The 27,384-nt window shown below is 38.5% G+C and overlaps 1 protein-coding gene across 2 annotated transcripts in view; it reads right to left on the bottom strand.

Annotated features, from left to right (window-relative positions):
* The window catches only part of LOC124413574 (protein pangolin, isoforms A/H/I/S), a 123,545-nt gene that overhangs the window by 84,257 nt on the left and 11,904 nt on the right, over positions 1-27,384 (bottom strand). For both annotated transcript variants that reach the window (XM_046894307.1, XM_046894378.1), the window contains exon 3: positions 22,085-22,188. In XM_046894307.1, the coding sequence (XP_046750263.1) occupies positions 22,085-22,188 (104 nt within the window). The remainder of the gene's footprint in view (positions 1-22,084; positions 22,189-27,384) is intronic.

Genomic DNA, 27,384 nt, shown 5'->3' with positions numbered 1-27,384 from the left:
TATATACATACATATTTATTACTTATATAAATGGAATAACGTGACAGGTTAAACCCTACAAGATGTACTGACAAAATATATGTGAAAAGTAATATAGAAAGCATCGATGAAATATCACCAATTTTTTTTTTTTTTTTTATAATTTCTATGAATATAATTAATTTTTCATTTCTTTTCTTTAAATCATTAGAAGCAAATGAATAAACTCTTTTACTTTTTTGTTCATTTTGATTTTTTCTTTGACAAGATATCTGCGTCTCGCTTTGTGAACAACGACGAACATAGAAGGAAGCGCGCGGACGTAGAGAGAAATGAAAGTGAAAAATGAGAAGGAAAAGTAGACGAAAAAAGTAACAAGCGGACGGTTGGACTAATTAATGAAATTGTGGTGGGTGGTTAATTGAGGTAAGCCGCAAGCAGACCTGTAACGTGTGTAAATATCAGTGTCGGCGGTGAGCGCGTGCGGATAGAATAGAACAGAATAGAATAGAATAGAATATAGAACGGAATAGGTGGGTGCGGAATGGACAACCGCACGCAATAATTGATGGGGTGCAAATGGGGTCGAGCACGGCGCTCCTATAACAGCCCGGATTACCAGAGATACGTGTTATATTTATTTAATACACCATGGGAGTGAAGTGTGAGGGAGAGAGAGGGAGAGAGAGGGAGAGAGAGAGAGCCAACCCCGACCGCGATCATCGCTGCGGCACGAGCTCACCCCATGGAATCATATATAACCCCATATCGGTTATTATTTCTTTCTCGCATGAGCGTCGCCTGACAATGGTATCAGGTTAATATTCCCATAATACGTACCCGTAGACCTGCTGCAGCATAATTTTCTATGCCTGTACCTAGAACCACCCCGTACACCAACCCTTCGATTCTATTTAGTATTATGTATACGAGGCTTTTCGCCGGAACCCCAAACGTTTAGAAATCGTTTAGGATTATTTTCTGCATATAGCCGTGTAATATGGATACCTAAGCGGTCAGAATTTTGTTTGTTCCTTTTCTCTTTATTTTCTTATTCCTTCGATTCAACGCTCGAGTAATTTAGCCGCGTGGTGTGGTATAATATTAGTATCTTTTTTTTTTTTTTTTTTTCATTTCCCTTCCTTTCTTTTCAATAACAGAAGGGTGGGAAGGTTAATCTAAGCTTGGATTTATACTCGTTTCTCTAAAGCCATCTAATAATCTATCTCCATTTGTTTATCTACATACGAAGTATGATAATGAAAATTATGTCAATAAGTAGGTTGTACCTCGATATCTTATTATTCTTTTTCCATATGCTCACCATTATTAATCTTGTAATTTTAGCGATAATTTAATAATTGACATTGAGAATAAAATTATACTTTGTAAACTGAGCAAATGGATGAATAATTAAATATTATACATAAAACAGCGAGAAGTCACGTCATTAAACTCTCATAAACAGTTGTCGCATTTATGAAAAAATGGTAGGCAACAAACCTGCCTGAACCATTGCCGTCAAATGCGTGCATAGAACACCCTGAGTACACCAATAAGAATTAATTATAATCGAAGTAGTTATTGCAGGCATCTGTGCAGTACCAACGCACACGGGTGCAGTTTAATATAATAAGGCCTCGGGTCCTTATCGAGCGATGCGAGTAGACGAAAAGGAGAAAACGGTAAAAAAAAAAGAAGAAAGGAAAATTAACCCAAAGAGAAAGAAAGAAAGAAAGAGGGGGGGGGGGATGATAATTGGCCCCTTATAACGTTACGCGGCAAACTGCTGCTGTTGCTGCACTCGGTTGCTCGAGGAAATTGACGCAGCAGGGTAAAGGAGCCTGCACCAGCACCACCAGCAGCAGCAACCCGACGACGATGATGCCGTAAATAATTTCTCAGCTGCACCTTATCTTCCTGCACCTTGTAGGATTATAGTTAAGAAGAGAGAAAGGAAGGGTACAAACGTTAATCGACGATTATCGTATAGACGCGACGAAGGTGTAAGAGAGGAATTTAGGCGTTGTGTTCATCACATCAACAATGCGCCCATGTGCATATAAAGAAGAAAAAAGAAAAATCGGCGAGGGGGGGGGAGGAGGGAGGAGGGAGGGAAACACAGGTAGGATGGTGGCAGGCATGGCACGGTATATTGTTCATAAATTAAATACATAAAACCGTCGCAAGACGGCTCGTTTGATCCAAGATAGAGGATATTATCATATGTATATGACTCTGTGTCTCTCTGTGCCTGCGTGAAAGTTTATATATATATATATATATATATATATATATATATATTTACATTGTGCATGGTTGGTTCTGCAGCGTACAGAGTCATTGTGGACATCCATATACACATGTGAAGAGTGAAGGTGTGAGATAACGCTTACTGACGCCTTATAACATTACGCCGCAGTGATTAAGCCGCATTAAATAGTCTAGCGTGATAATGGCACACATAACGAGAGAGGGAGAGAGAGAGAAAGAGAGCTCCACTCTGTGATATTGTGTCGTTTTCAATTTCATGCCTTTGTTACACACGTGTTGAAATGTAAAGAAAGACAAACTCGAGAACGGAGAAGAGATGACATGGAAAAGCTCGAACGAGTCAAAAGGATCAAGTCCAGAACCTGTGATCTATAATTCAATTGTTATAATTGCGAAAGTAAAATTGTGCCGTATAAATTTTACGCAATTTTTGTTTATCTATTTTTTTTTTATATATATATATATATATTTGATCAGTTTCTATACTCATTATAAATCTAAGAAATGTACCAAGTTCCGTATTGCAGGTAATTTCATTCGCGATCTAGTTGATACAGTCAAGCTTCCAGTATCCCAATATCGACTAGTTTTTATTATTATTATTATTCACAAAAACGACGTCAATTCAAAATTTTCCCTACTGCGGGAGAAAAAAAATCAAAATAAAAGTATCCAAGACGAACGAGAATGCTGAATAAAAAATGCGAAAAAGCGACTATGCCTGAATATATTATACATATATGTATATATACATACATGTATACATATGTATATACCTGTATTCGGTAATCATTGAGCAGGAATTACAGGAAGCTTATAACGATGATGTAAAAAGGTTCGAAAAATTGTACGATAGGTCCATGTAAATTGATGTATTAATCGTCGACGCGGTTTAATGGTTTGGTTTGTTAACGAGTAACGCGTCACTGCGAGGCACGTGACACGTGTCGTCGACGTCGAGAGGAGCGCAACAACGCTGCGATCATGTAGCATGCACCAGGAGGTCGTCAGCGAGACGGCGTTGCACGGACAGCCGCCTTTCTTTTCTTTTTCTTATTTTTTTTTGTCTTTATTTTTCTTTTCCCCTTTTTCTCCCTTTTTTCTCTCCATCGGCCTGCACAGTGTATGACGTATACATACCTACATATATATATATACATATATATTGTACTACATACAACAACACTCGGTCTATCCCTACAATGACGTACCACAACGCGTTGAGAACCACTGTCGGTTGTGGCACGTCCGGTGGGGAGAGGAAAACCAGGGCTGTCAACCAAAAACCCTGAAAAACCAACGGCGCCCCTCTTGGGCTTGGGAAAAAAAAAAGAAAAAAATCAAAAAATCACAAGCACAATTCACGTAAAATAATTCTACTTATGCATTCCTTAAATATTTTCAACTGCCGTGTAAGAGTAAAGCTAAATTCCCCCTTAATCCAATATTATTTATACCTACATACTAATCGTAAATTCGTTCCGCTCTCGCGAATCAACGCCGTCGTTTACAGAAAGGGCGCTCAGGGCTCCAATCATCAACCATCAACCCCTGCGCAGACTCTGTCCTCTCGAAATCCCACATGCAGGACGTACAACACCCGATAGGGGTATCCGATTTAATGAACAATCTATAGTCGAGGCACGATTATATTATATAGCAGGCAGGTAGAGGACTGAGAGATGTATTCACGATATATTATACATACATTACATACACACAGACCGCGAAGGGGAAATAAACGGAGGATCCTTCCTCCCCCTCACAGGAAGAAAATAAATTACCGCTGAATTGTTTCGAATAAATGAAAAGAAGGGAGGAGTATGTTCTTTTTGTTTTTTTCTTACCACTGTTTAGAATTCCTTTTTTTTTTCAATCAGAATATAAAATTGAAAAAAAAAAAAATCTTTTTCAAATATATTTTATCCCTCTGTACCTACTAAATTCAATACCTCAACACTTGTGATTGCTATTTATACTGTAGCATGATCAAACAAAGTTTGTTTATATAAAAATTGTATGAAAAACGACAAAAAAAAAAAAAAAAATGAAAAAAAATGAAAAACTACAAGGAACAAAAACGGGGGCCCTGGTTCTCCGATCTGGTTCTTCGTCCCTGTGAACGAAGTTCGGAGTGGGAGTTGGTGGCGAAAGAGGGGGGGGGGGGGGGGGGGGGGGGAGGCGGCAGCGGTCGGGGTGAATAGTGGAAGGGAAAACGAGCAAGAAGAACGGGAGAGGAGCGAGGCTGGTAGATCATGTCGCGGGGTACAGGGGCACGCGGGGGACAAGCATCGTCGCGGTAACGAGGATAGGAACCGCCGCGCCGCGCCGTCGACCCGTTCTCGACGCTCGGCGCGTTGCACATTCACTTACACGTCCACGTCCTCAGACACGGACGGCACCCACGGCCCGGTCCCCGATCTGCTCTCCTCTCCTCTCTTCTCCTCTCTTCTCTTCTCCTCTCCTCTCCTCTTCGCTTCTCTTCTCCTCACCGCTCCTCACCGCCTTCTTCCTCTTCTCGTCTGTGCGCCTCCGACCAACGCACCACCTCCTTACAATGTTGCCGCTTTGCGCTTCGCGCCCGCGGTACCCCGGATTACATGCTCGGACAAGCAGTCGCGGGGCCTCTTCGAGGAGATAAAAAGGATTGGACGGGGGGAGGGGGAGAAGAGGAGGTGGAAAATTGGAGGTATCGAATTTATGTACTTTTTCGCGGAGAAGTCCGGTTTTCTATACCCTGTCGCAACACCCGATCCCTTAACGAGGTTGAAGTCATCAGTAACGTTATTGTATCGAAAAGTTGAAACAAAAACTACTATTTTGAACCTTTGGTATACCTGAAGAAGAAGTTGAATTAATAAAATCTAAGTTTGTTGATGCTGTACTAACAGTTTACTAAATTTCAAGTGATCCTAAAGTTGCAAAATAACGAATTTATCCAAGTAGGTATGCATTATTACATTAACGTTACATCCCTTAAGGGGGTGCTTTGGTCGATTTCCACGATGTCGTGTGTAGATCGAAATATCGATGTTCCCAGGTATCTAAACCGTGAAAAAACGCTCAGCAGCACCATTCTGTACATAATTTTGAAAAAAAATACTTCAATGAATTTTTATCTCAGGCAGAAATAAAGAGACGGTATGAACTCTACGAATTGACTATTGCGATTTCGTTGAATCCAGGCAATTTCATTATTTCTATCTCAAATGAAAGTTTATTGGAGTATTTTCGATCAGAATTGAGTTTAGAATCGGGCTGTTACGCTCTTTTCGACGATCGAGATACGTCAACTTCGATATTTGGAAGCGTATTCGACTATGTCGGAATCGAACAAGGCACCTCCGCAATACATTCGATTGCGAGTCAAATTTTGGAGTGAAAAAATTCAAGATTTTTGCCAAGATGTTGTATGTGATTGAATAATTTTTCCTCCCTTTTTCCGAAGTATATATATATATAGATAACACTTTCGAAATGACTACTAAATTAGTCGTTTGTACAGATAGTAAATATAAGTATCGTGATATTAAATATTTCATATGAATTCTACAATCCAAATCAAATCTCGGAACATACGTAGAAACAATTAAGACAGAAATTTGTTTAATCTAACCAATTAAATTTTGATTCGGAATTGAACGAAATTTAATTTTTTTAATCGTAAAAAATTGTGCCAACTTTATTTCGATTTTAATTCCTCCATTTACTTTTATTCTGTATAAAATGAACGTTTCATTCCTGTTATTATTCATAATTGTTTTTACTCTATAAAAAACTCGATTTCAGTAAGGATGATTTTTGGGATACTTAAGACAAAATCTATAATCTGACACTAACGTAAAGTTGTTCGACGTTTTTTGACTTGATTCTTACATAAAAATTATTTATCCCCGTTCGCTGTACATCTAATATTTGTGATTTTTGATATTTGCCGATACTTTTCTTCCAATTTTCTCAATTGTCGATAATTCAACAAGTGATTATAGTCGGCGCGAGAAAATATTTGTATATAATATCTAAGCCTGTTATATTATATAGAATATATAAGGTATTGAAAAAGCACGGTAAGTTCGCGTGCATCACGCGCTCGCTTCGTTCGCTTCGCTTCGCCACGCGTTTTATCTCCTTAGTTGTTAACATCCGCACACAGTTTGCAGACCGTCATGTTTACACGATCAACAGGCTAAACATCTTAATCGTTAATCGTACGTGACACAGACATTCGTCGCGACGCGACTCGTGATTACGTCTTTCATACAATTATTCAACTACGATATACGCCGATTGCTACCTAATTAAAACCAGCCTATATTTAATATCATCATTTTTATACATTACATAAATTTACAATTTGCAACAAGCACAATTCTTAACGGATAAAATCTTCCAGGATGCATATATATATATGTATTTATATTATATATAATATATATGTATGTATATATGTATAACCGTGAATGTAGGCCTCTGCGGGGTCGCCATGGTAACTCGATATCCATATTTCTCTCCACCCTCCGTCAGAATTTCTCCCCCTCTTTCTCTTTGTTTCACGCTCTGCGCGCAAACTCCAACGTGTATGCACATATATATATTTATATATATATATATATATATATATATATATATATATATATATATATATATATATATATATATATATATATAATATAACAGCTATGTACAATCTACGGATGTAAATAGCCATACACCCGACTAGTGAGTCTGACGGTGAAACGCGCCATTACGAACCTTACAGCATGACAAATTTTATATTTTCAAATTAACAGTTTACCTACGCAATCATCAAGAAAATTATTTTACATTCTATATTTCCAGACAAGATGAAGATATTTTTTTTCTCAATTAATTCTCACGGTTTCTTTTTACGCATACGAATAAACACAAAAAAAAAAAAATCGTTAACCAATCGTATGAAATTCTCCGTTTTCATTCGTGACCACGTTTCTTTCTCGTTCTTTTTTTTTCTGCTTTGCTTTTCTTTTTGTGCGACACACGTATCATCCATCAGAAAGGTGGATAGAACGTATATCGAAGGATATATATGATTCTAAGAGGCAACAAACTACGGGGCGTCAATTTCTTCGTTGAGAAAAGGAGACGAAGGGAATAGAAAACACGAAAAGAGAGAGAGAGAGAGAGAGAGAGAGAGAGTAAAGAGAGAATGGGCCCGATCTCTCAGTGTCTGCAAGGGATCAGAGATGCGGGAGGAGCCAAAATACAATATTTATGTTTATGCCGCGGCGTGTTGAGGCTCGGTATTTAAGTTGTGTAAATCCAATATAAACGCCAAACGTGTAATAAATAACAACGTCGGTTCGACGGTCGGCCGGTCGGACGATCGTTGCGGCCGTGGCTACAGCATGCAGAGCTTTTTCGAGGAACGGGAACGTCGTTCACTCCGGGAACCTATAAGGGGTCCCAAAACCCAGGCGTTATACCTGTAAGGCCCGCGCACATATCCAGCATCCAGCATCCCCCTCTCCCCCCCTTTCCTCCCTCTCTCCAATAAGTCCCGAGGGCCTTGCACCTCGTTCTCGCTCCATCTCCGTCTCTCTTCCTTATCCTCTTCCTCGTCCTGCCCTTCTTTGCCGAACACGACCACGTGCACACGGATGCGTGTACACAAGTGTAAGAAAATCCGAGGCGAGGCGAGGCGAGACGAGACGAGACGAGACGAGGCGAGAGATTACCGGATAATTTTTTAAACCCCGAGAGTAACGGGACACCGCGTCATTATTTTATCCTCGTAAAAGATTTTTTTTTTAGTATACAGGTACCTACGTGAAAACTGTATTACATGCATAACGAGCCGATAAAATGAACGGCCGAAATTTGAAGCTTTGCAAAAATTCTGAACCAAGCAATTAAGGTAGGTGAAAAAATTGTTTTTACATACGTTCAAAGAAATTTTTTTAATATAATTTATCCTAAGGATAATTTACGAAAAGATTGCTTCTCGGGATTCGAAACATTCGAATAACTTCTGAGGAGATGGATATCTTTTTTTTTCTCTGTCAAATTTCTAGACAACTTTGTACCTCGGACGATTTCAAAATTCCAAGCTTTCCCTTCAAAGTTGAAAATTTTTGTGTAAAACTTCGTGTTTAAAAGTCTTTAATGGCTAAGCAAAATTCAACTTGACGGAAAAAATTCTTAAATCATTCAACTCATGCATCAACTCTATACAATTCCGTTCAAATTCAACTCGAATAGAAAAGAAATATCATGTAAGTATACAAAAAAAAAATTTAAAAAAAAATCAATTTAAACCAATGTCTTTTCTAAACAAAGAAAAAAAAAAAAAAAAAGACAACAACAAACAAACTAACAACTTGTTACCTCAAAAAACTCACATCCAACTCTCTTCTGCATGATAGCAAAACTAATAATAATCTCATTATCCTCCATGACCAAATTAAAAATCCCCCGACACGTATCCAGATTATCCAGATTTTCCACGTGCGTGGGCATCCGGTTTATACACACATTACTGTATCCCGCAGAGATCGCGAGGTACGTACAAGGCAATGGTTCCGCTGCACTTTGCGCGCTCCGGCAAAACCTGGCTTCTCATCCCCCCCTCCCTCTCACTGTAATGGTTAACGCTTCTTCCGGGCATGAATGATGCCTGTATATTCGACTGCAGGCGTCTCGTCGTCGAGTGCGCAATATTAATGCCCGCAACCAACACGTAGGTATTCACTACTACTACTACACCCCTGTTGCAGGGTGTTTTGCGGTGTGTGTGTGTGTGTGTGTGTGTGTGTGTGTGTGTGTGTGTGTAGGTATTATATAGACGACGAAGCTGCTGCTTATACCCTGCAGACGCAGGGGCGTTCACTGCGGGCAGGTGCGCTATGCGGCAGGACCGATTAGACTCGAGAGAGGAGGGCTGGGAGGGGTAGGGGGGTGCAGCATGGGGTGCAGGCTGCTGCAGGGTTATAGCCCATATAATTGCGGCGATTCGTTAAACCTCGGGGAACCGTTTAGTTACATGGAAAATTTCCGGTCAGCTAGACTTTAAACCGCAATTCTATTAAACGACGCGATCCCCCCTCCCCCGGATGGACGATGCATCGGTGCTTATAACACAGAACCACCTCCTATGCATGACCGCAGTATCGATATATAATATGTAATAACACCCCGTAATAAATATATGGGATCCATAGCCGTGCGCGGTCGAGTCGAGACTTCCACCGCCTGTGTACCTATGTATACTCGTATTATTATATAATAATATGAAATTTCAATTAATTTCTATTATAATCGACACCGTGCAGCTGTAAGTATTGTAATTATTAATCGAGAGTCTACATAATGCGTTATAATAATATCGAACTTTTCAAGGTCCGACAACATCCCCTTAATATTATAGATTACAAAAATATTGCTGGATGCAGGTTGTATAACTAAAAACCAAAAAAAAATAAAGTACCTGTGTAAAGATCACGTGTCACACTCAATCTCGAATAAATATATCCGAAGTACTATATATACCTTCCAACCGTAATAAAATCGAAGATAGAATATAACGTGAATATATGCATATGTAAAAAGTGGTAAAAACGAGAAGAACGAGAACACTCAAAACGGTGATCAGAAGATCAGAGTGTCGCTCTGTCTGTAGATATACGACGATACGACGTCTACCTACACATTTGATATCTGAAAAAAAAAAAGTGTCGGGGGTTGAATTTGATGAGATGGAGAACAATCGAAAGGGGATAAAAGAACATGCTATAGGTATTATTAGTGCGCACGTCTCCTCGTCGCGTCAATATCGTACAAGGTACCTAACAATGAGTAGTTCGCACATGAGTAAAGTGGACGTAACAAGGGTCTCAATACTTCTATACTCCGCTCTCTCTCTCTCTCTCTCTCTCTCTCTGCACATTTCTCACATTATCTTTCCGCAACCGAAGAGAATATTGTTCTTGTGAGTAGGCGACAATTATATCCCCACTAATGGTCTCGGTATCACCGACACCATCGTGGATGGTAGTGGATATCCACCAGTCCATGCGTACCCCCCACGACGCGAGGTAGCGTTTATGGTACCCATGCAGAACGGCTTCCACCTAACGCACAACAAGGCAGCAGAGTAAGTAAGGAATGAATGAAGGAAGGAAGGAAGGAAGGAAGAAGCACTGTCCCTCGTCATTCGAGGATAATAAGGAAGAAGCGAGGGCGCAGAGATGAGATGGTGAGAGAAGAGAGAAGAGAGAATACTCTAAAGACCGACTTTACACAAGAGGATAAAAGGATGCGTGTAGTACCGCGGTTATACGATGCTTTTAAACGACGAACGAACCTCGCTGCTGGATCGTTCGACGCATTACAAAACGAGAGAGGCCGGTATCATCTATCTGCGGAGAGGAGGGGAGTTGAAGAAGAATACAACATGTATTTAGAGAAAATGCAGGAATGTAGCAAAGAGGGGGGAAGGGGGACGGAAAGCGAAAAGAGAGGCATTATCTAAATGCGCGACACTCTTCGGTTACACACGCTACACACCCCCCCCCCCCCCCCTCCACCGTCGTTTTTGCACCGTTCTTTTTCTCTTTTCCTATACACATCCATTCCATCTTTAATCTTTAATATATAATACATCCATATAAAGATATTTTTCTAATACGATGCGCAACTTTGGATTCCTTGGTTATACCGACGGTAGAATTTCCAACTTGTGTTAAAGGATGAAACAGTACATGGATAGAAAAATATTAGTAAATTTTATATCTTCTGTGGTGAATATAATATATGGACGGTACTTTTTTTTCGAATTAAATTAACAGCCATTGCGACAAGATTTACGAAACCGATCGATAGGTAGATCTACCGCAATCGATGTAGATTTGAGTCGAAAAAAGTTCGGTACATATATTTACGCGACAATCTGTATGAAGTGTGAATAAAATATTTTTCCTCGCTTCATCGAGAGTACTTACTATAGTCTCGTTTAGACGTTGTTTTTTGCACGTGATATACGGCGGGCCAAAAGTGATAGCTGCTTGTGAGCCGAGCTTAACTAACCTCTCACAATGCTTAAGACGCGGACTCATCGAAGGTTCGTCAGGGGATTATTTTTCATGGTGGTGCATGAGAGTTCGACACGAAGGTCGTAACCGTGTTACGAAAAACGTAATAACCCGCGTACTAAGCCTAAAAAATGTTGAAATAATTTCTTCCTTATTGTCCTTACAATTAGTGTTAAAAACGATGGATTGTTACGACTTAAGTGACCTGATAGATTTTTCAGCAAGCTTTTAAAACGGCAAAGATTACGGTTTATCGTCATAGTGTAAAGAAATTGAACTTGGAAGTTGAAAGAAGAATCTAAGAAGAAGATGATGAAGAGCAGCGAGGCGAAGCAAACCAAGGCTAAAGGCGATTCGAGAATCGAGAAAGACTGTTGCCCGCGTGGTTGTTAGTAAAAGTTGAAGGATGCGTATAAGTATAGCTAAAAAGGCAGTCGGAGAGGCAGCGCGCGCGCGCGCGCGCGCTAACGGCGCAATGCGCATCGCAGAGCGAACTCGAAGAGGCATCATCGTCCGAGAATTGCCAGAGGGCGCTAATGTAACGAGGCATGTAACGAAGAAAAAGGCATCATGCTCGCTTGCAGCGTTACGGAACCACCAGCAACCCCACCGTCATCATCATCATCATCACGGACATCACGGTTCGTAAGCCAACTTCTTCGGGTACACTATAATGTAAACGTGTTCCTATGATACCGTGTATTATATACTATAGTCAAAATATATCCACACCGTCGATGATATAGCGTTGCAACGTGTTGTTCAAAAATTATTCACGTCTCTTATTATGGGGTTATGCGATGGTGTATAATGATCAGATAACGATGCTGTCGAAGATAATTCGTGTAATAGTTATTTTTCAAAATTCTAATGAAATTCGAAAATTCTTTATATCGGCAAAATTTCAACTTGTATAATAAAAATCAGTATTTACTTAAATTTTAATGAAGAAAAAAGGACTCATATTTTGTAAAATCAATACACTTCAATGTCGTTTGAAATTCAGAGAAAAGTCTTGGATGTTTCGACACCCGATTCAGATTCGGCTGCATGATTGATATCAGCGATGACCACTAGGCTAAAAATAATCTATGCATCGATTAATCGACTCCAAAAAAATAATCAAACACATTGTGATTGAATCGGTAGAAATTAATTGCTTGATCGATTACTTCGTATTTTTTTTATATTCATTTTTTATTTAAAAGTGCCCATGAAACCAAAATTTCATAAATTTCCGTACGCAGTCTTAATAGCACAAAAGTTTTTTGATAATCTACACTTTCATTCAAAATATTTGTCAATATCAGATGAAAATATTCATTCATCTTTCACTTACTATATCAAACAGATGCGCTTAATGAGTAAGACAATGACAATAATAATTGATACTTTAATCACATGAATTGAATTGTATAGCAACGTTCATAGAAGTGATAAAAACCAAAAACAGATTGTGAAGAAAAATAATCGAGTTTGAAAATTAATCAATAACACTCGATTAATAGGGAAAAAAAAAAAAAAAAAAAAAAAACAATCGATCCAATAAAAAATCGATTATTTTTGTCATACGTATGTCACAGGATGTCCAAAGACATATCGATATATATATATATATAGGTATGTTGGTCTAGTCCGCCGGAAAAGGCGCTTAAATCGTTTTTTCTAACGGGTATTTAATGAATGATCAGACGATGGCGGAGAATGAATAACGAGAAACTTGTAAGGTAAAAGTGTGCCTGACCAGACCATGGATTGGCTACGGCTACGACCACGACTACGACTACGGCTACGACTACGGGGATAAGGTGCACCACACCCCGTAGTCGCGATGGTCGGTTGTTTTAATTAACGCCACGGAAGGCTAGACAGGATTTCGAATGGTGCGCGTGGCGTGGGTGCCGGGTGGGTATAATGCTGGTTGCGTTCGCCTTCCGACCGACGCGAAGAACTAGCTGCTGTTGGATGGAGATGCTGCTGCATGCTGCTGCATGCTGCTCCAAAGGGAGCCCTCTTCTCTCTCGCTTCTCTCGCTTCTCTCGCTTCTCTCGTTCGTGCGAGATACAACTCGAGAAGAGAGATACACAGAGAGAAGAACGAACGAACGAACGCTCGGCGATAACAACGATACCGTTGTCTCGCGCAGCTGTTGCCACCGACCTCCCGTTGTCGGTCGTATCTCTCGCTTCATTTTTTTATTTTTTTATTTCCTCTCTCTCTCTGTCTCTCTCTTTTTCTCTGATTTCAGTCGCCTCGAAGAAAGATTTTGTCGCGCACAAGCCTCGTCATCGTCGTTGATAATAATTAAAACCGAAAAAAACTGTATCGAAATTCGTTAATTTTAAGTACTTCGGAAGAGAAAATAATGAAGAGAAGATTGAAAAAAAAAAAAAAAAAGAAACTCTCAATTTACCTGCTATCAAGTATAAGCGAATAAAGAATGCAACGAATGAAGCTTGTTGATAACTATTTTTGGGAAACGATGGCGTTCTTGCCCCCCTCCCCAGCTCCCCTTTTCATCTTCTACTTTAATATATATATATGTATGTATATTATAGGCATTTAAAATTGTCTCGTTTAATACAGAAGTTAGTTTTTCCATCTTTGCCTCATACACTCACTACTACTGACATGCATAAACAGCATCGCTATTAAATCAAAGAAGATTCCGACTAATTATTATCGTACCGCGGACTCGCTCGATTTTTGTTTTAATTAACATGCGTGCGTGTGTGCGTATATAAATTAAACGCGAAATGATAAAAGTGTAATTTCATTGAAATATATATATATAATTTTACATTTTATCAAGGTTATTATTCATATTTATTATTGTTATACTGGTACATCATATCACGCGGGGTCGGAGAAGAGAGATTATAGAACTATGCCAAGATGTGATGATAATAATAATAATAATAGTAATGATCAAGGAATAATGCGAAGATCAGAAAGTTATATACAACGTAACCCATTGAACCGATCAACAAGATATTTCTTGCATAAAACCGCTAACCACCACGTTAGATGGGAAATAAACATATACATATTTCACTTCCGGTATCAAACAACAGGAAAATAAAAAAAAAAAAACCGTCGGTTGTCGATAAATTGTAGTCAATAATTTAAGATTCTACCTGTATAGGATAATACACTTATAATAATGTCATATAATGTGATAACACGATAAGCGTAATGATGAAACTCTTCTGTGAATTAACCCCTCCTCCCACAATGTGGAAGACTGAACGAGGGTAAAGGAACAAAAAATAAGAAAAAGAAAAAGGAAACGAAAATGGAAAAAAGATGTAAAATTAATTAGCTAATGAATGAATTGAATAAAATCACTCGACAAAAAAAAAAAAAAGCATGGACACGCGTGTTGTTTATACCTATATGGATGTATAACTATATACCTATATGTATACGTGTATGCTATACATCTAACTCGTTCGTTTGACTTATGACGCGACGAAATTACTCTTCCTTCCCGCGGTCATGCAGCATGCGCGCCCAGCATATTATTCATTAGGTGTAAACGTCGGACAAACACAGAGACACAGACTCATACAGATGCAAATGCAAACTTGAAACGCATTTTATCGTGTATAAATGACACTGCATTCACACACTCGTACGTTCTATTATAGGTACATACATTATAACATATAATAACTACGACGAAGGATTATAATATTATTATAACGAATCCGTATGTACCTACTTTCTTAATTTCCAACCCTACGCGCTTTGTTTTAGGTATTCGCTATTTGGAAGAATGCCAGAGCATCATAAAATAAGCTCTAGACACGTGACGTAAAATCATTATTAATTCTACAATTATTGTTTCGCTTTGTTGTTTTGTTATTTGCATTTCTTTTTTTCTTTCTCCTTTGAATACAAAAAGTCTTTTATATATATACATACATATCCATTAGGATGAGCCAAAAAAAAGAAAAAAAAAAAAAAGACTAAAACTAAAAACTGTTAAAAACTAGTAAACTTTTTTTTTTCTCACCCTAATATGCATATATATTCAATTACCCGTCACGCATAAGTTAAGATATTTAGATAAATCTCTACTTCATCTTTCTTTGCGTTCTAATTTTCTTCCTTTTTGTAATTGCTATTGTTGTTGTTGTTGTTGTTTGTTTGTTTGTTTTTTTTTTTTTCCTTTTCAATCATCGTATTTTTTTTCATCCCCCCGTTTTTATTCTTCGCGTTCTTGTCTTGTCATCGTTGTTGTTGTTGTCGTCGTTGCATTAGTTTCTTTCTCATCCACCACCACCCCCCCCCCTCCCCTCCCGCCCCTCGCCGATGCTTTTTCCTGACGGCGTGGTTATAATAGCGCCGCTTACCCGCTATTACCACGCCGGGCACGACGGGCACGCTGGACACGCCTCTCTCATCGCTGGCAACCACCGCAATGCCCCGGGTACCTCCGCCGCGGCATTTACCGTCCTTCCACCACCCCCCCCCCCCCCCCCCCCCCACCCCTCCGTCCCCCGCACCACCCTGCCCGCAAGGCTGAACCGGAGGCAACCCTAACCCTGGGGGCCCCCCGGTCGACGAAGTTCCGCGGCACCTCGACAGGGTGCGGTTACGGCGTTTCGTTTCTCGCGATCGATAGCCTCGCGATTTTCTACACTTCGCTATGCGACCCGACACCTTGCGAAAAGGAAATGGGAGTGAGAAATTTTTTTTTTATTAATCAATCCCCCCCCCCCCCCCCTCACACACACCCCCTTCTTAAATAGTTTTTCGAAATATCTTCTTTTGGGTATCGACGTTTCATATATATGTACTCCTCTAACAGTTTAACGTTTTTTTGTTATTTTTACAATTATAATAAACGATTCGAAAATTATAATCAAATTCCTTCGATAAATTATCTTTTTCTTTTCCGTAAACTCATGCCCCCCCCCCCCCCCCCCCCGCCGCGATCCTACGTTAGTCTTGTATCTTTGATTCAAGCATATTGTATATTTTTCTAACAGAATAAACTGATGTTATTGTTATTGTTGTTTTTGATCATCGGATAGCTCTTGCCTCGATAAATGAGTATAAATCCTTTCATAAATATGCGGCTAATGGTTCCGAACGCGCCTTTAATCTGACGTTAGCCGTCGTCGTCGTCGTAGTCGTAGTCTCACCTCTCTTTCTCTCCTTCATTCTTTCTTTCTTTCTTTCTTTCTTTCTTGCTTTCTTTCTTTCTCTTTGGCACGGTCCTCTCTCTCTCTCTCTCTCTTTATCCGACTATACACACGCGTCTTTCTCTCGGCTCGCGGGCTTGCATGTAGAATAAACCCTGTGATGCAGGCTGCAGGCTGCAAGTCAGCCAGCCAACCAGCCAACCAGCCAACCAGCCAGCCAAGGCTGGACTTGCTTTTGCTTACCTCGGTTGTGAGACGTGTAGTGGCTGCTGCTGTTGCTGCTGCTGCTGCTGCTGCTGCACAATTACACACACAGCCGCACAGCACAGAGCTCAGATAAACGCACACAATTTCTCAACCGGAGGGACTAACTTCTCTCGACTAATAGCTTACCGCCTCGCTATTTCTATTACAAACAAGAATACAACCCCACCTGCATTATATACATATTATACATGCATATATATATATATATATATACATATAAATATACATATATATATTACCTGTTGCAATACATAAGCCTGTATGTAATATATATACCTCGATGGCTAACCAATCCTTCGCCTACCCTTAATCTTGTTTTTCGCGTTGTGTTGTCACATCGCTTCGCACCGCATGCATTATATATTATATATAATTCCTGGATGAAATATTAGGCTTCATATAAAAGTACACTTAGTTAATATAATAATATATTAGCCTCTTGCCGAGCCAAATCATATTTTAATGAATTTTCATTACATATCAAATTTCATTTTCTCCTTCTTTTGACTTTCTTCAACTCATATATATATATCAAAAAAAACTCATGAAAAAAAACCACCAATATATATATATATATATATATTGGTGGTTTTTTTTTTTAAATTATATTCCAAGAAATTAAATTCAAATAAATTTATCCGCGGACCGGCGATTTTCAATTTTCAATAACTATATTATACGCATATACTTCAGGTTAAAGAGAACAAGATTGTTGTTTATTTTTTACTTGTTGTTTTCTTTTATTTTTTTTTTTTTTTTTGTTCTTTTCGTTTGAAAATAATTTTGAAACCCTCTATACGATATTATATATATACAAATAGAATAGGTACATACCAGCTTATACAGTGTGTAAATACATACAAGATAGATACGTGGAGAATCCGGCACGGAAATTTACAACCTGCACTTCCGGTATGTGATGTACATACATGTACCTACCTATAGGTATAAAGATTCCGTGATACTTCGTCAAGCCAGTAGATAAACTGTGTACGGATAATGTATGTATGTACACACGGATATACGACCAAATACGACGCGCATTCCGTTCGATATTCGTTTAACTTGTATATGTACTCGTAAATACATATATACATTCAATCAGATCCCAACTAATCACAATGTAAAGAGAGAGAGAGAGAAACATAATAATATAATATACGAATCTCGATTTAACTGAATTGATTCAAACCTTCTTTTCTTTTTCTCTTTTACATTACCAAAAACTTTGCAGTTTCTTTATTTTTTGTATCAATTACTATTCAAGAATCACGACTTGAACATATTACGACCGGCGATATGATAAATTCTTCGCAGAATCAGGTGGGACGATAATTGTTCCTTGCAAAAAGTAACAAGAAAGAAAGAAAGAAAAAAAAAAAAAAAAAAAGGAAAATTAGATACATATTTATTATATTTATACGAGCCGCAGTTTTATAAATCATTCAACTGCAGTGTTCGTAGTGAGAAGGAGGATATCGAGTATGTATTATTGCATAGTGGTGGCAAAAGATCAATATAATTGATAAGAAATGTTTGTCATGCGGATCCGTTGTGCGCGGTTCAATGTCATCGCCGTCGGTTTACGGTACTACACACACACACATATATATATATATATATATATATATATATATATAGGTAGATAATTATGTATATATCATCAAGTGAATGTATAAGAATATTTGTTTAGAAAAATAAAAGACAAATAATTAAAACGAAGAAAAAAAAAACCCCAGTCGTGTTAAAAAAAAAAAAAAAAAAAAAAAGTAACCACTCTCATTTGAAATCATCGCGTCATGCACGTGCGGGACAGTTAATATTATATTTCATTGACAAGAGTTTTACAAAAATTATACACACCGTTCGCGGAAGTATAAACGATTATTAATAATCATATCCACCGTACTCCGTACAAGTTAATATGATAAATTATCTTTGACAGAGGAGTAAAAAAAAAAAAAAGAAAAGAGAGAGAGAATCCGAAATCTCAAGTGAATGCATGAAAACCAAGGCAATATTCCTCCCGGCACGGCGCGGCGGTGTTGTGTCACATAATATAATTGAACGTCTGGATATATAACATAATTATTTATCGAATGTTGAATTCTCTCTCGGATTAAATGCGAGCAGTGGCCTCTTGCATATATAACGTATATCGGCGATAATTACTGACCCCTTTGTGATAAACTCGGTTGGTCATTACTGCTAGTTCAGAAAGGCCGTTGTCAAAATCATCGCGTATGCGTTATTATTTATGTCATAATTATACGCATGATTATAAAACGTGGGGAAAATTTCTGAGACAAATGCAAAAACGACGAACAGAGAAGCGGAGAATAGAAAAAGATTTAATAATATGAGAATGCGAATCAGAATAGGAGGAGGAATAGGTTGAGTTAAGGTGGTGTAGGTCCCTCCCCACCGATTTCAATTAACCTGTCGCTCCGAGCGAGCGACGAGAGTTGTTTTAGGGAAGATGAGGAAAAAAAAAAAAACATTACACAGCTAAGAATGAACATGCAATAAATTCGGAGTCAGTTTAGGACGAGAGAACCGATGCGCTTCGCATTCTCTTCTGCATTATTTTCTTCAGCTTGACTTCGATTTCATCTATTTAATAAAAAGCGACGCGCAATGACTCAAGAGAAGACAAGAATTTTTTGCACGATCTAACAAAGTGAAGAAATCAAAAAATAAAACCAAGTAAATAAATATACAGAATCGATTGATCGACGCACTTTTATTTCTTATTGACTTAGTTCGTTCTTATCACACGTTTTTTGAATTCCACGTTATCCAATTGCTCGTTTGCATCAAATTTCTTTTAGTTTCTCTAATTCCTTAGTCTTTAATCATTTTGCATCAAAATTTGTTCGTACTTCGTGTATTCAAATAATCGCAATCGTGGATGATAAGTCGATATTATATATTAATTTCAGTACAACCTCCCCCCCCCCCTCCCTCTCTTCCCTCCCTTCCCTCCTTTCCACTGAATTAGATCATCCGAAATCGTGTAGGTACTTATTATATAGTCGAATTAATAACGACGACGACGACGACGACGACGACGACGACGACGATGTCTGATATCGTCGCAGGAACAATAGAGAAACAATAGGTTAGTGCGTGTTCGTTCAACCCTAAAGTACGTCTTCCGTTCCGATGCCATGCGAAAGACAAAGCTTTGCTGGTTCGCTCTCGTTCTCATCGTTCGCGAACCCCTTCCTTCCTTCCTTACTTCCTTCCTTGGTCCCAATAACGCCAGTGTTATGGTAGCAAGAGAGAAAAGAAAGAAGAAGAATTTGCAAAGAAAAAAAAGAACCCCCAACCCCTTTCCCTCTCAACGTCAAAAACGACCTACGTAAAGTGCAAGATCTCGTTTCCATCTCCTATACACATATATATATATATATACAGGACAAAAACAGAGTAGGTATATAAAAAATAAAAAAAAAAACAGTGAATTTCAATCGTGAGGTGAAACAAAAAAGAAAAAAACATTTTTTTCCAAAATTTAAAAACAAATAAATAAATCAAAGGACGCCAAACTTCGGGAGTTCACTGTGTGTATAATAATAATAATAATAATAATAATGTGAGCCACCGTGAGTGAAAAGCTGCGGTGTGTTCTCGACACTAAAACGTCGCGACGATGAGATGACGGCCATGTTTTTTTAGAAGGCATTTATTATATGTATGTATATACAGGTATATACCTATGCACCTATATATATATATATATTATATTGTTTTGAATTAAGAACGTGTGGGCATAACGCAACGCGATGGCTGGTCTGTGTTTCAATACCAGGTACGAATATACGTAGGTATATACGTATTATTAGGTATGCATGTATGTACCAACGAAGGTTTCGGATTTCACTTGCCCGTTCGCTCATATAACTCGAGATGCATCCACGTTATACGCGCTGTTTCTTCTTCATCCCCCTCCCCCCCCCACCCCTGCCCCTCCTTTTTCTCCCCCGTGTATTTTTTCATCATCACCATAGTCGCCGTAGTCGTTTTAAATCGTTAAATAAGAACCGTTTAGAGAAAACAATGAAGAACCAACAAGAAGAGGAAATAAAACCGAAAATTGTTTCTTAACTTGACTATTTCATTTCTAGCTCTCAATTTTGTCTTCTCTTGTAAGGAAAATTTCACGCTACTTCCATACAGATTATAATGTATTTATAATATAATAATAATAATAATAATAATAATAATAATAATAATATACAGGATAAACTATAAAGTACCGATACGCGATACTGAAATGGAACTGGTGAAAAAAATTCGTCAAGACCCTAAACAGGAACAATCCTAATGTATAATGTATAATATATGTCTATATGTATACGTATAAGGAAAGAGAAAAAAAAAAAAAGAAGAAGATGAAGAAGAAGAAGAAGAAAGTCACCCTGCGAATGGCGGCAGTCTGCAGCATCGCGTGTTCATGCAAAGGGCGAATCGAAACCTTAACGCCGATCCGGACCATCTGCATCAGCAGCGGGCGACGAACGGCTAGTTCATCAACTGCGAGGAGGAGCTGCACAGCAGACTCTGCCGATGCCGTCCTTTCTCTCTCTTTCTTTCTTCCTTCTTCTTTTTCTCTTTCTCGCTCTCTCTTTCTTTCTTTCCTTCCTCGTACCAACGACTAACACCGAACTGCCGGCGGTCCGATGGACTCATTAATTATCGTATTCGCGAAACTAATTATTATACATCATCACCGCTCAGTCGTTACATTTCAGAGTTGATGTTCGTATAATTGTATAATAGGTACACATAGTGAGTAAGTATGTTGCCAGAAATTCAGATAGCAAAATAAACGAAATATAAGAAACAAATAAAAAAAAAAAAAAAAAAAACCTGCTACCGACACAAAAATATTCTCTCTCTCTCTGAAATCACGTGCAATTTTTCGTGAAATTCGGTGATTCCTTACTGTTTTATTACAATTATGATTATTATTTAACGAAGGTATTAAGTTATATTGAGGACAAGTACAATTTTCTTTTTGTTCTTGTTTTTGTATTTTCACTTTAAATACTTTTCAATAATCATCAGGTTAAATCGCATCGTAGTTTTTTACCGGTTACTTACCAACCTACGCGTTTCTCGTTAGAGTTGAGGTTAGAAAATTTTTTATGAAAAATCTCAGACGATTATAATGAGCAATCCAATATTTCGTGATAATTGAATATTTACCAAATGCTTTCATACAGAGTATATAGACAGTAGACACCCAGTGATTTTCATTTACATACAGCGAGAGTGCGTTATGTACAAGAATCGAAGATTTGTTGCTATTTAATTAACAAAATATTAAAGGCGACTCACCATAGAGACGGGGATGTGTCCTCCAGCGCCGTTTGGGTAAGAGTATGGTGATACGAGGTAGCCCATGTTGAACGATGAGGTATGTGGGGTAGGGTCCACCTTTCCTGCGCGCCACCGAAAAAAAACATAACGAGACAAGAGAAAACGGATTAGACGAGTCGTCAACGATTTTGCTTAAAAATTAAACAGCTTATATATTATTATACATACACATTATAATAATATATGTAAGAGAATAAAAACAAGTACAAGAGCAAGAAAATTGGACGCCGATTTTCATTATCGATGTTCTTCTGACGCCTTGAAAAAATAACGACCATCCACTTTAGGTGACGAACATATAGTTCGTCTTTCTTTCTTTCTTTCTTTCTTTCTTTCTTCTTCCTTTTTTTTTTTTTTTTACGAAGAGTATAAATTGAAGCAAAGAACAGCGCAAGACTACGTTACATTTCAGAAACTAACCATAGAAATCACGTTCTCAGCGTACCGTTTTTGCACAGCAAGGATTTTTATTACCTATATAAGCCCAGTGTTTCGTTGAACTGGGTAATGCATCCGGTCCGCAAGGTTCTGCCAACCATGATTGTATAATAACACGAGGTGCAGGTATCGAAGCGCAAGGTGTATAATGACGGTGAAAAAGATAATTATCTCAACCCTTTTATTCGTTTCAAAGCAGGTGAAGAAAGAACGAGTGCCCATAAAGTATATCTCTAATAAATAACATTTCGCCCCGAGTTAGCTCTCCAAGTTTCTCTCAACTTTTCTGTAATTATTATTCACCAAAGAAAAATTAAAAAAAAGTATTTTAACTTTTTATTATTATTTTATCGATATGCAATGAGAAATCTGTAAAAATTTTATTCAATCATCGACGCTTTTTATTTATAGACATATTCGCAAGTTCATTTCACAGATTGTATATCCTTACTGAAATTTCCGTACTTAAGAGAGTGATAGAAAAAAAAAAAAAAAAAAATCATTTCGCAATTTTCTGGCCTGCACCGTTACCAAAAATATATTTTCGCAATTCTAAACAACAACATCTCGAAAACGTCCTCGTCGTCGTCGTCGTCGTCGTCGTCGTCGTCTACTCCGATTCTCGTATACCCACCGGGGACGACGATCTCGTTATTCCTCACTTGGTTCTAAATACATTGAAAATCGTATATACCAATGCGCATTATAGATATACGCGGGTATGTCTATCCATGCCAAGCCTCGTCTCATTGTCAGCCAATTAGGATTTCAACGCGACGATGCGATGCGATGTCGAGTCCGGCACGCGGCGTTTTCCCCTCCTTCCCTTCTCCACCCCCCCCCCCTTGCCGTTCTCTTCCCCTTTACTTTAGTACAGCCGCTTTATATCTACGTTCAGTTTCTTAATCGTCGCCGGTTCTCCTTTTCGCATTTCAACGAAACACATCAGTTTTTTATTGCAATACATATTTATACATATATATATATATATATATATATATATATCTCACGAGAGTTTAATAAACTGCGAAACAACGTGAGCGATTTTCCGAGCAAAGAACCTGAAAGCTTCCTCACAAGTTGCGAAGATCAAATGCAAAAATCATCGAGAATCGCGGTCGTTAAAAAAGATGAATAAAAGGCAAAAATTAAAAATTAAAATAAATAAATACAAAAATAAAAATTTAAAAACAAACTCTTCAAAAAAAAACAAATCGTAAAAATATTAACCGATAAAATAAAGTAAAAACTGTTATATATTTCCTCGGTTATATAATATGTGATAATCATCTTTCACTGTATCTTCTTTGCCTCCCTTATAAATTTCAATCAATATATACTATTCCACTCTCATCTCATTCGCTCATTTCCTTAAAATACTTTCTCCCACCGATCAGCGATATATATATATATATATCATAGCTATACATGTATAAGCTTTACCCACGCAAACATAACTTACCCTAAAATATCTATTTCAACCCTCGCAGCAAAATTCTTGGCTTGTATAACTCTGCCGTCGTCGCGGCTAAGCCCATAAGACCGTTGAATGGATATCGTCTCGCGAATTTCCTTCTCCCTCCCTCCCTCCCAGAGCTCTCTTCTCTCTCTCTTTTTCTCTCTCTCTGCATTATTTTTTCCTCTCATTCGCACCAACTCGCTCACCAAGCGGAGAATTTCGCCAGTCGCTTCGCCGCATCTCCGATTCGAAATAGTTATTTTCGCGCCATCTTTAAGCGCTTCGTACATGCATACCTATATATACACATTGGGATGTTTCATATTCAACTTTTGTTTTTCTTAAGGTGCCACTCAAAAAATTTGCGAAATTGTTTGGCGTAGTTTGCTGTTGATTGATGAACGATTAATTGGACCACGAGTGGTATGTTAATAAAAAAAAAAAAGAAAAAAAAAAAGTTAAAAAATATCGAACCACCCTAATATACATATATACCTAAATAATATCAATACCCAGCGTATAGGTATAAAATAGATATCGTGTACATATGGAATTCAATATAAAATGCGCCTAGGTTTCTATTTATACTCTCAGTCTCTCTCTTTTTCTCGTTTCGTCCCGCACCCCCATATTCTAAACGGCTAAAGTTTCCGTCTCCTTACTGCAGCCCTCTGAAACACCCTCCGAAGTTCTCCTCCTCCTCCTCCGACGACGACTCCTCGATGAGTATAATATAAGCGAAGGCGACCTGCACGGTCTGCATGTGTATCGCGTGGGTGTAAACAGCCTCCCCCCCCCCCCCCCCCGCGCCCCTCACCAATCGCGCCCTTCGCGCCGTCAACGTTCCCTGGGCCCTTGGCATCATCCTCGTCGACGTCGACCCGACTGTAATACGCGGCAACCCCCGAAGGAAAGCCCCCCACCTGCACATCGGGCGGACAGCAAGCAGCGCACAACTGCAAACACAAACTTTGAGCTTTGCTCTCCTCTGAGTTTGTTTACTTCTCCGTCTTGTTGGAATAATACTCGGATGGTAATAATAGATATATATATACATTTCTCTCTTTCTCTCTCTCTATTTCTCGCCTGTATTTCTATGTGTGGTTCTAACAGATTCTTTTTTTTTTCCTTTTTCCACCGCACAAAGGGTTGAATTTTCGAGACAAGTATCGCGTCGACGGTTTTACAGTTCGAGTAGTTTTTACGTTATAATTCGCTAGTTTCAAGTCCATCGATTTCTTCTTCTTCTTCTTCTTCTCCTAATCTTCGATGCAATTTTTCACGAAAATCGGTAACATATAAAACCCCTTTCTTATTATTTTCGAAGGCAATAACCGCTTCGAAGTATGAAATTTTTTACACTTAGTAAAAAATGTGATCAAGATACGGGATGAAAAAAAAAATTCAACAAAACGTTGACGCGTTTCAACTCCGCAGCAAAGTATAGTACTTCGCGAAAAAGTTTCGTCAGAATATTGACTAGAGATTCAATTTCCGTACAATATTTAACACGTACAAACGAATAAGAGCATTTACTTCATCCTCAAAAAAAAAATAAAGCACCATTCCAAAAAATTTATAACAAGGATCATGTAAAATGTGCAAACTGTTGTACGTACAAAAATACACACGAATCGGCAATGCGTTATACGTGTAACAATATACCTACGCTTAAGGGGGAGGAATCTGGTTCTCGTAATAAATTTTGGCAAAGGAGTGCAATCAGAGAGCTGACGACGAGTCGAATAAGAAGGAGGGGGAGGAGGAGGAGGAAGAAGAAGAAGAAGAAGAAGAAGAAGAAGGGCAGGGCGTTAAGGCTATAATGGACAAGCTAGTGTGTACACCTTGTTGTCGGCTGGTAAATTACTATAATTGTGAAGTTCCGGTGATTTTTAGATTAGCTCTGGTCCATCAACCCACCACCACCGTCGCCTTCAGCCAACCTGCAGCATCCTACGTCGGGTTTAGCAGTGCGAAGGAGGGAGAAAGGGAGGAAGAGAGGGAGGGAGGGAGGGAGAAGACCCCGAGGTTCTCAAGCCCATCTCACAGGTATAATGCTGCACGAATATATGGCGATTGCCTATATATAAGTATACCTGCCGAAGCGGTGCAGCAGGGCCGTCCCAAGGAATGAGGAGGAACCACTTTTCGTGAGGAAAAGAAAAAAGCAATACGAAAAAACAACCAATATAAAGAAACAAAGAAAAACGACATCACGGGATTGAAGATAGGAGATGAGGTAACGATTCTTCAATTGGGTCAAGGGAAGCTGGTGAACAAAGATTGAAATTTTAACAAGAAATTTCACGATCTAACCTGACTTGATAAATATAAGTATATTATTACAACCAACTTATTATGTTTTCTATAAATTCCATAAACTTTACTGATTTGCTAATTTTTCCTCTTTGTTTCCAAAGTTTATTCAATCTCTTCTGTTACAATATTAAATGGTATAAAATACTCGTATCTGTGATAGGTAGCGCTAGAAAAATAAGAAAAGGATATTTTTTTCTCATCGTCAGCTTTTCTAGCTATATGTATACATATATACATATGTGTGTGTTTATAGCTTGATACGGTAACAATGAAATTAGTCTCGTTTTTACGATCCTGGTAAGAAGAAATGGATTCGATCGGACCGTCCTTTCGCATTGTCTTCCGGGTCACCACAGGTACCTACACCACGTCCGGATCCCTTCGGAAATGAGTTGAAAAATTCTTTTTTTACTATCCTGAAGGAGTGGACAACGACCAAGACGAAAGAATCAGAGAAGATGTCAAATCGAATAATTTACACTTATACCTATGTGCCATAATTTTTTCAAACAATAGTTTCTTTATATATTAATAAAAGAATATGTACCAAGAGATAAAAAAAAAGTGATCATCAAATTTCAAATATCAATATCGAATCATCGAGTTTAGAAAGATCAACAATAATCACCCTGCGTCCTGTAATTAAAAGAATCGCGGGTTGCGCGTCACCGAACAGAAAAAATAAAAATATCTGAAACGAATGCAAAAAAAAAAACGCTGCCGGATCAGGTTATAGACATGAGCTGGTTACATGGTATAACAGGTGAACAGCGGTTCAAAGTTCACTGACACACACACACACAGCGTGCTTGACAGCTATTGCCCTGCTCTTGAGAAGGGGCAAAAAAGGTGGGGGGGGGGGGGGGGGGGGGGGGGGGGGATGAGTATGAAAAACAGAAATTCTGCTCACGGTTTTCAAGAGCTACAGTATATATTTGCTGTAAGTTTAACCTCTTCTCTGTCTTTCGGAGGATTATCCATGACCAAAAAAAGTAATAAAGAAAAATTCCTAACTCTGAATAGACGACAGAATATTTCTGAG

The sequence above is a fragment of the Diprion similis genome, chromosome 1, assembly GCF_021155765.1.
Source record: "Diprion similis isolate iyDipSimi1 chromosome 1, iyDipSimi1.1, whole genome shotgun sequence".
In the NCBI taxonomy this organism is placed as follows: Eukaryota; Metazoa; Arthropoda; class Insecta; order Hymenoptera; family Diprionidae; genus Diprion; species Diprion similis.
This window is presented reverse-complemented; position numbering and strand designations above follow the sequence as displayed.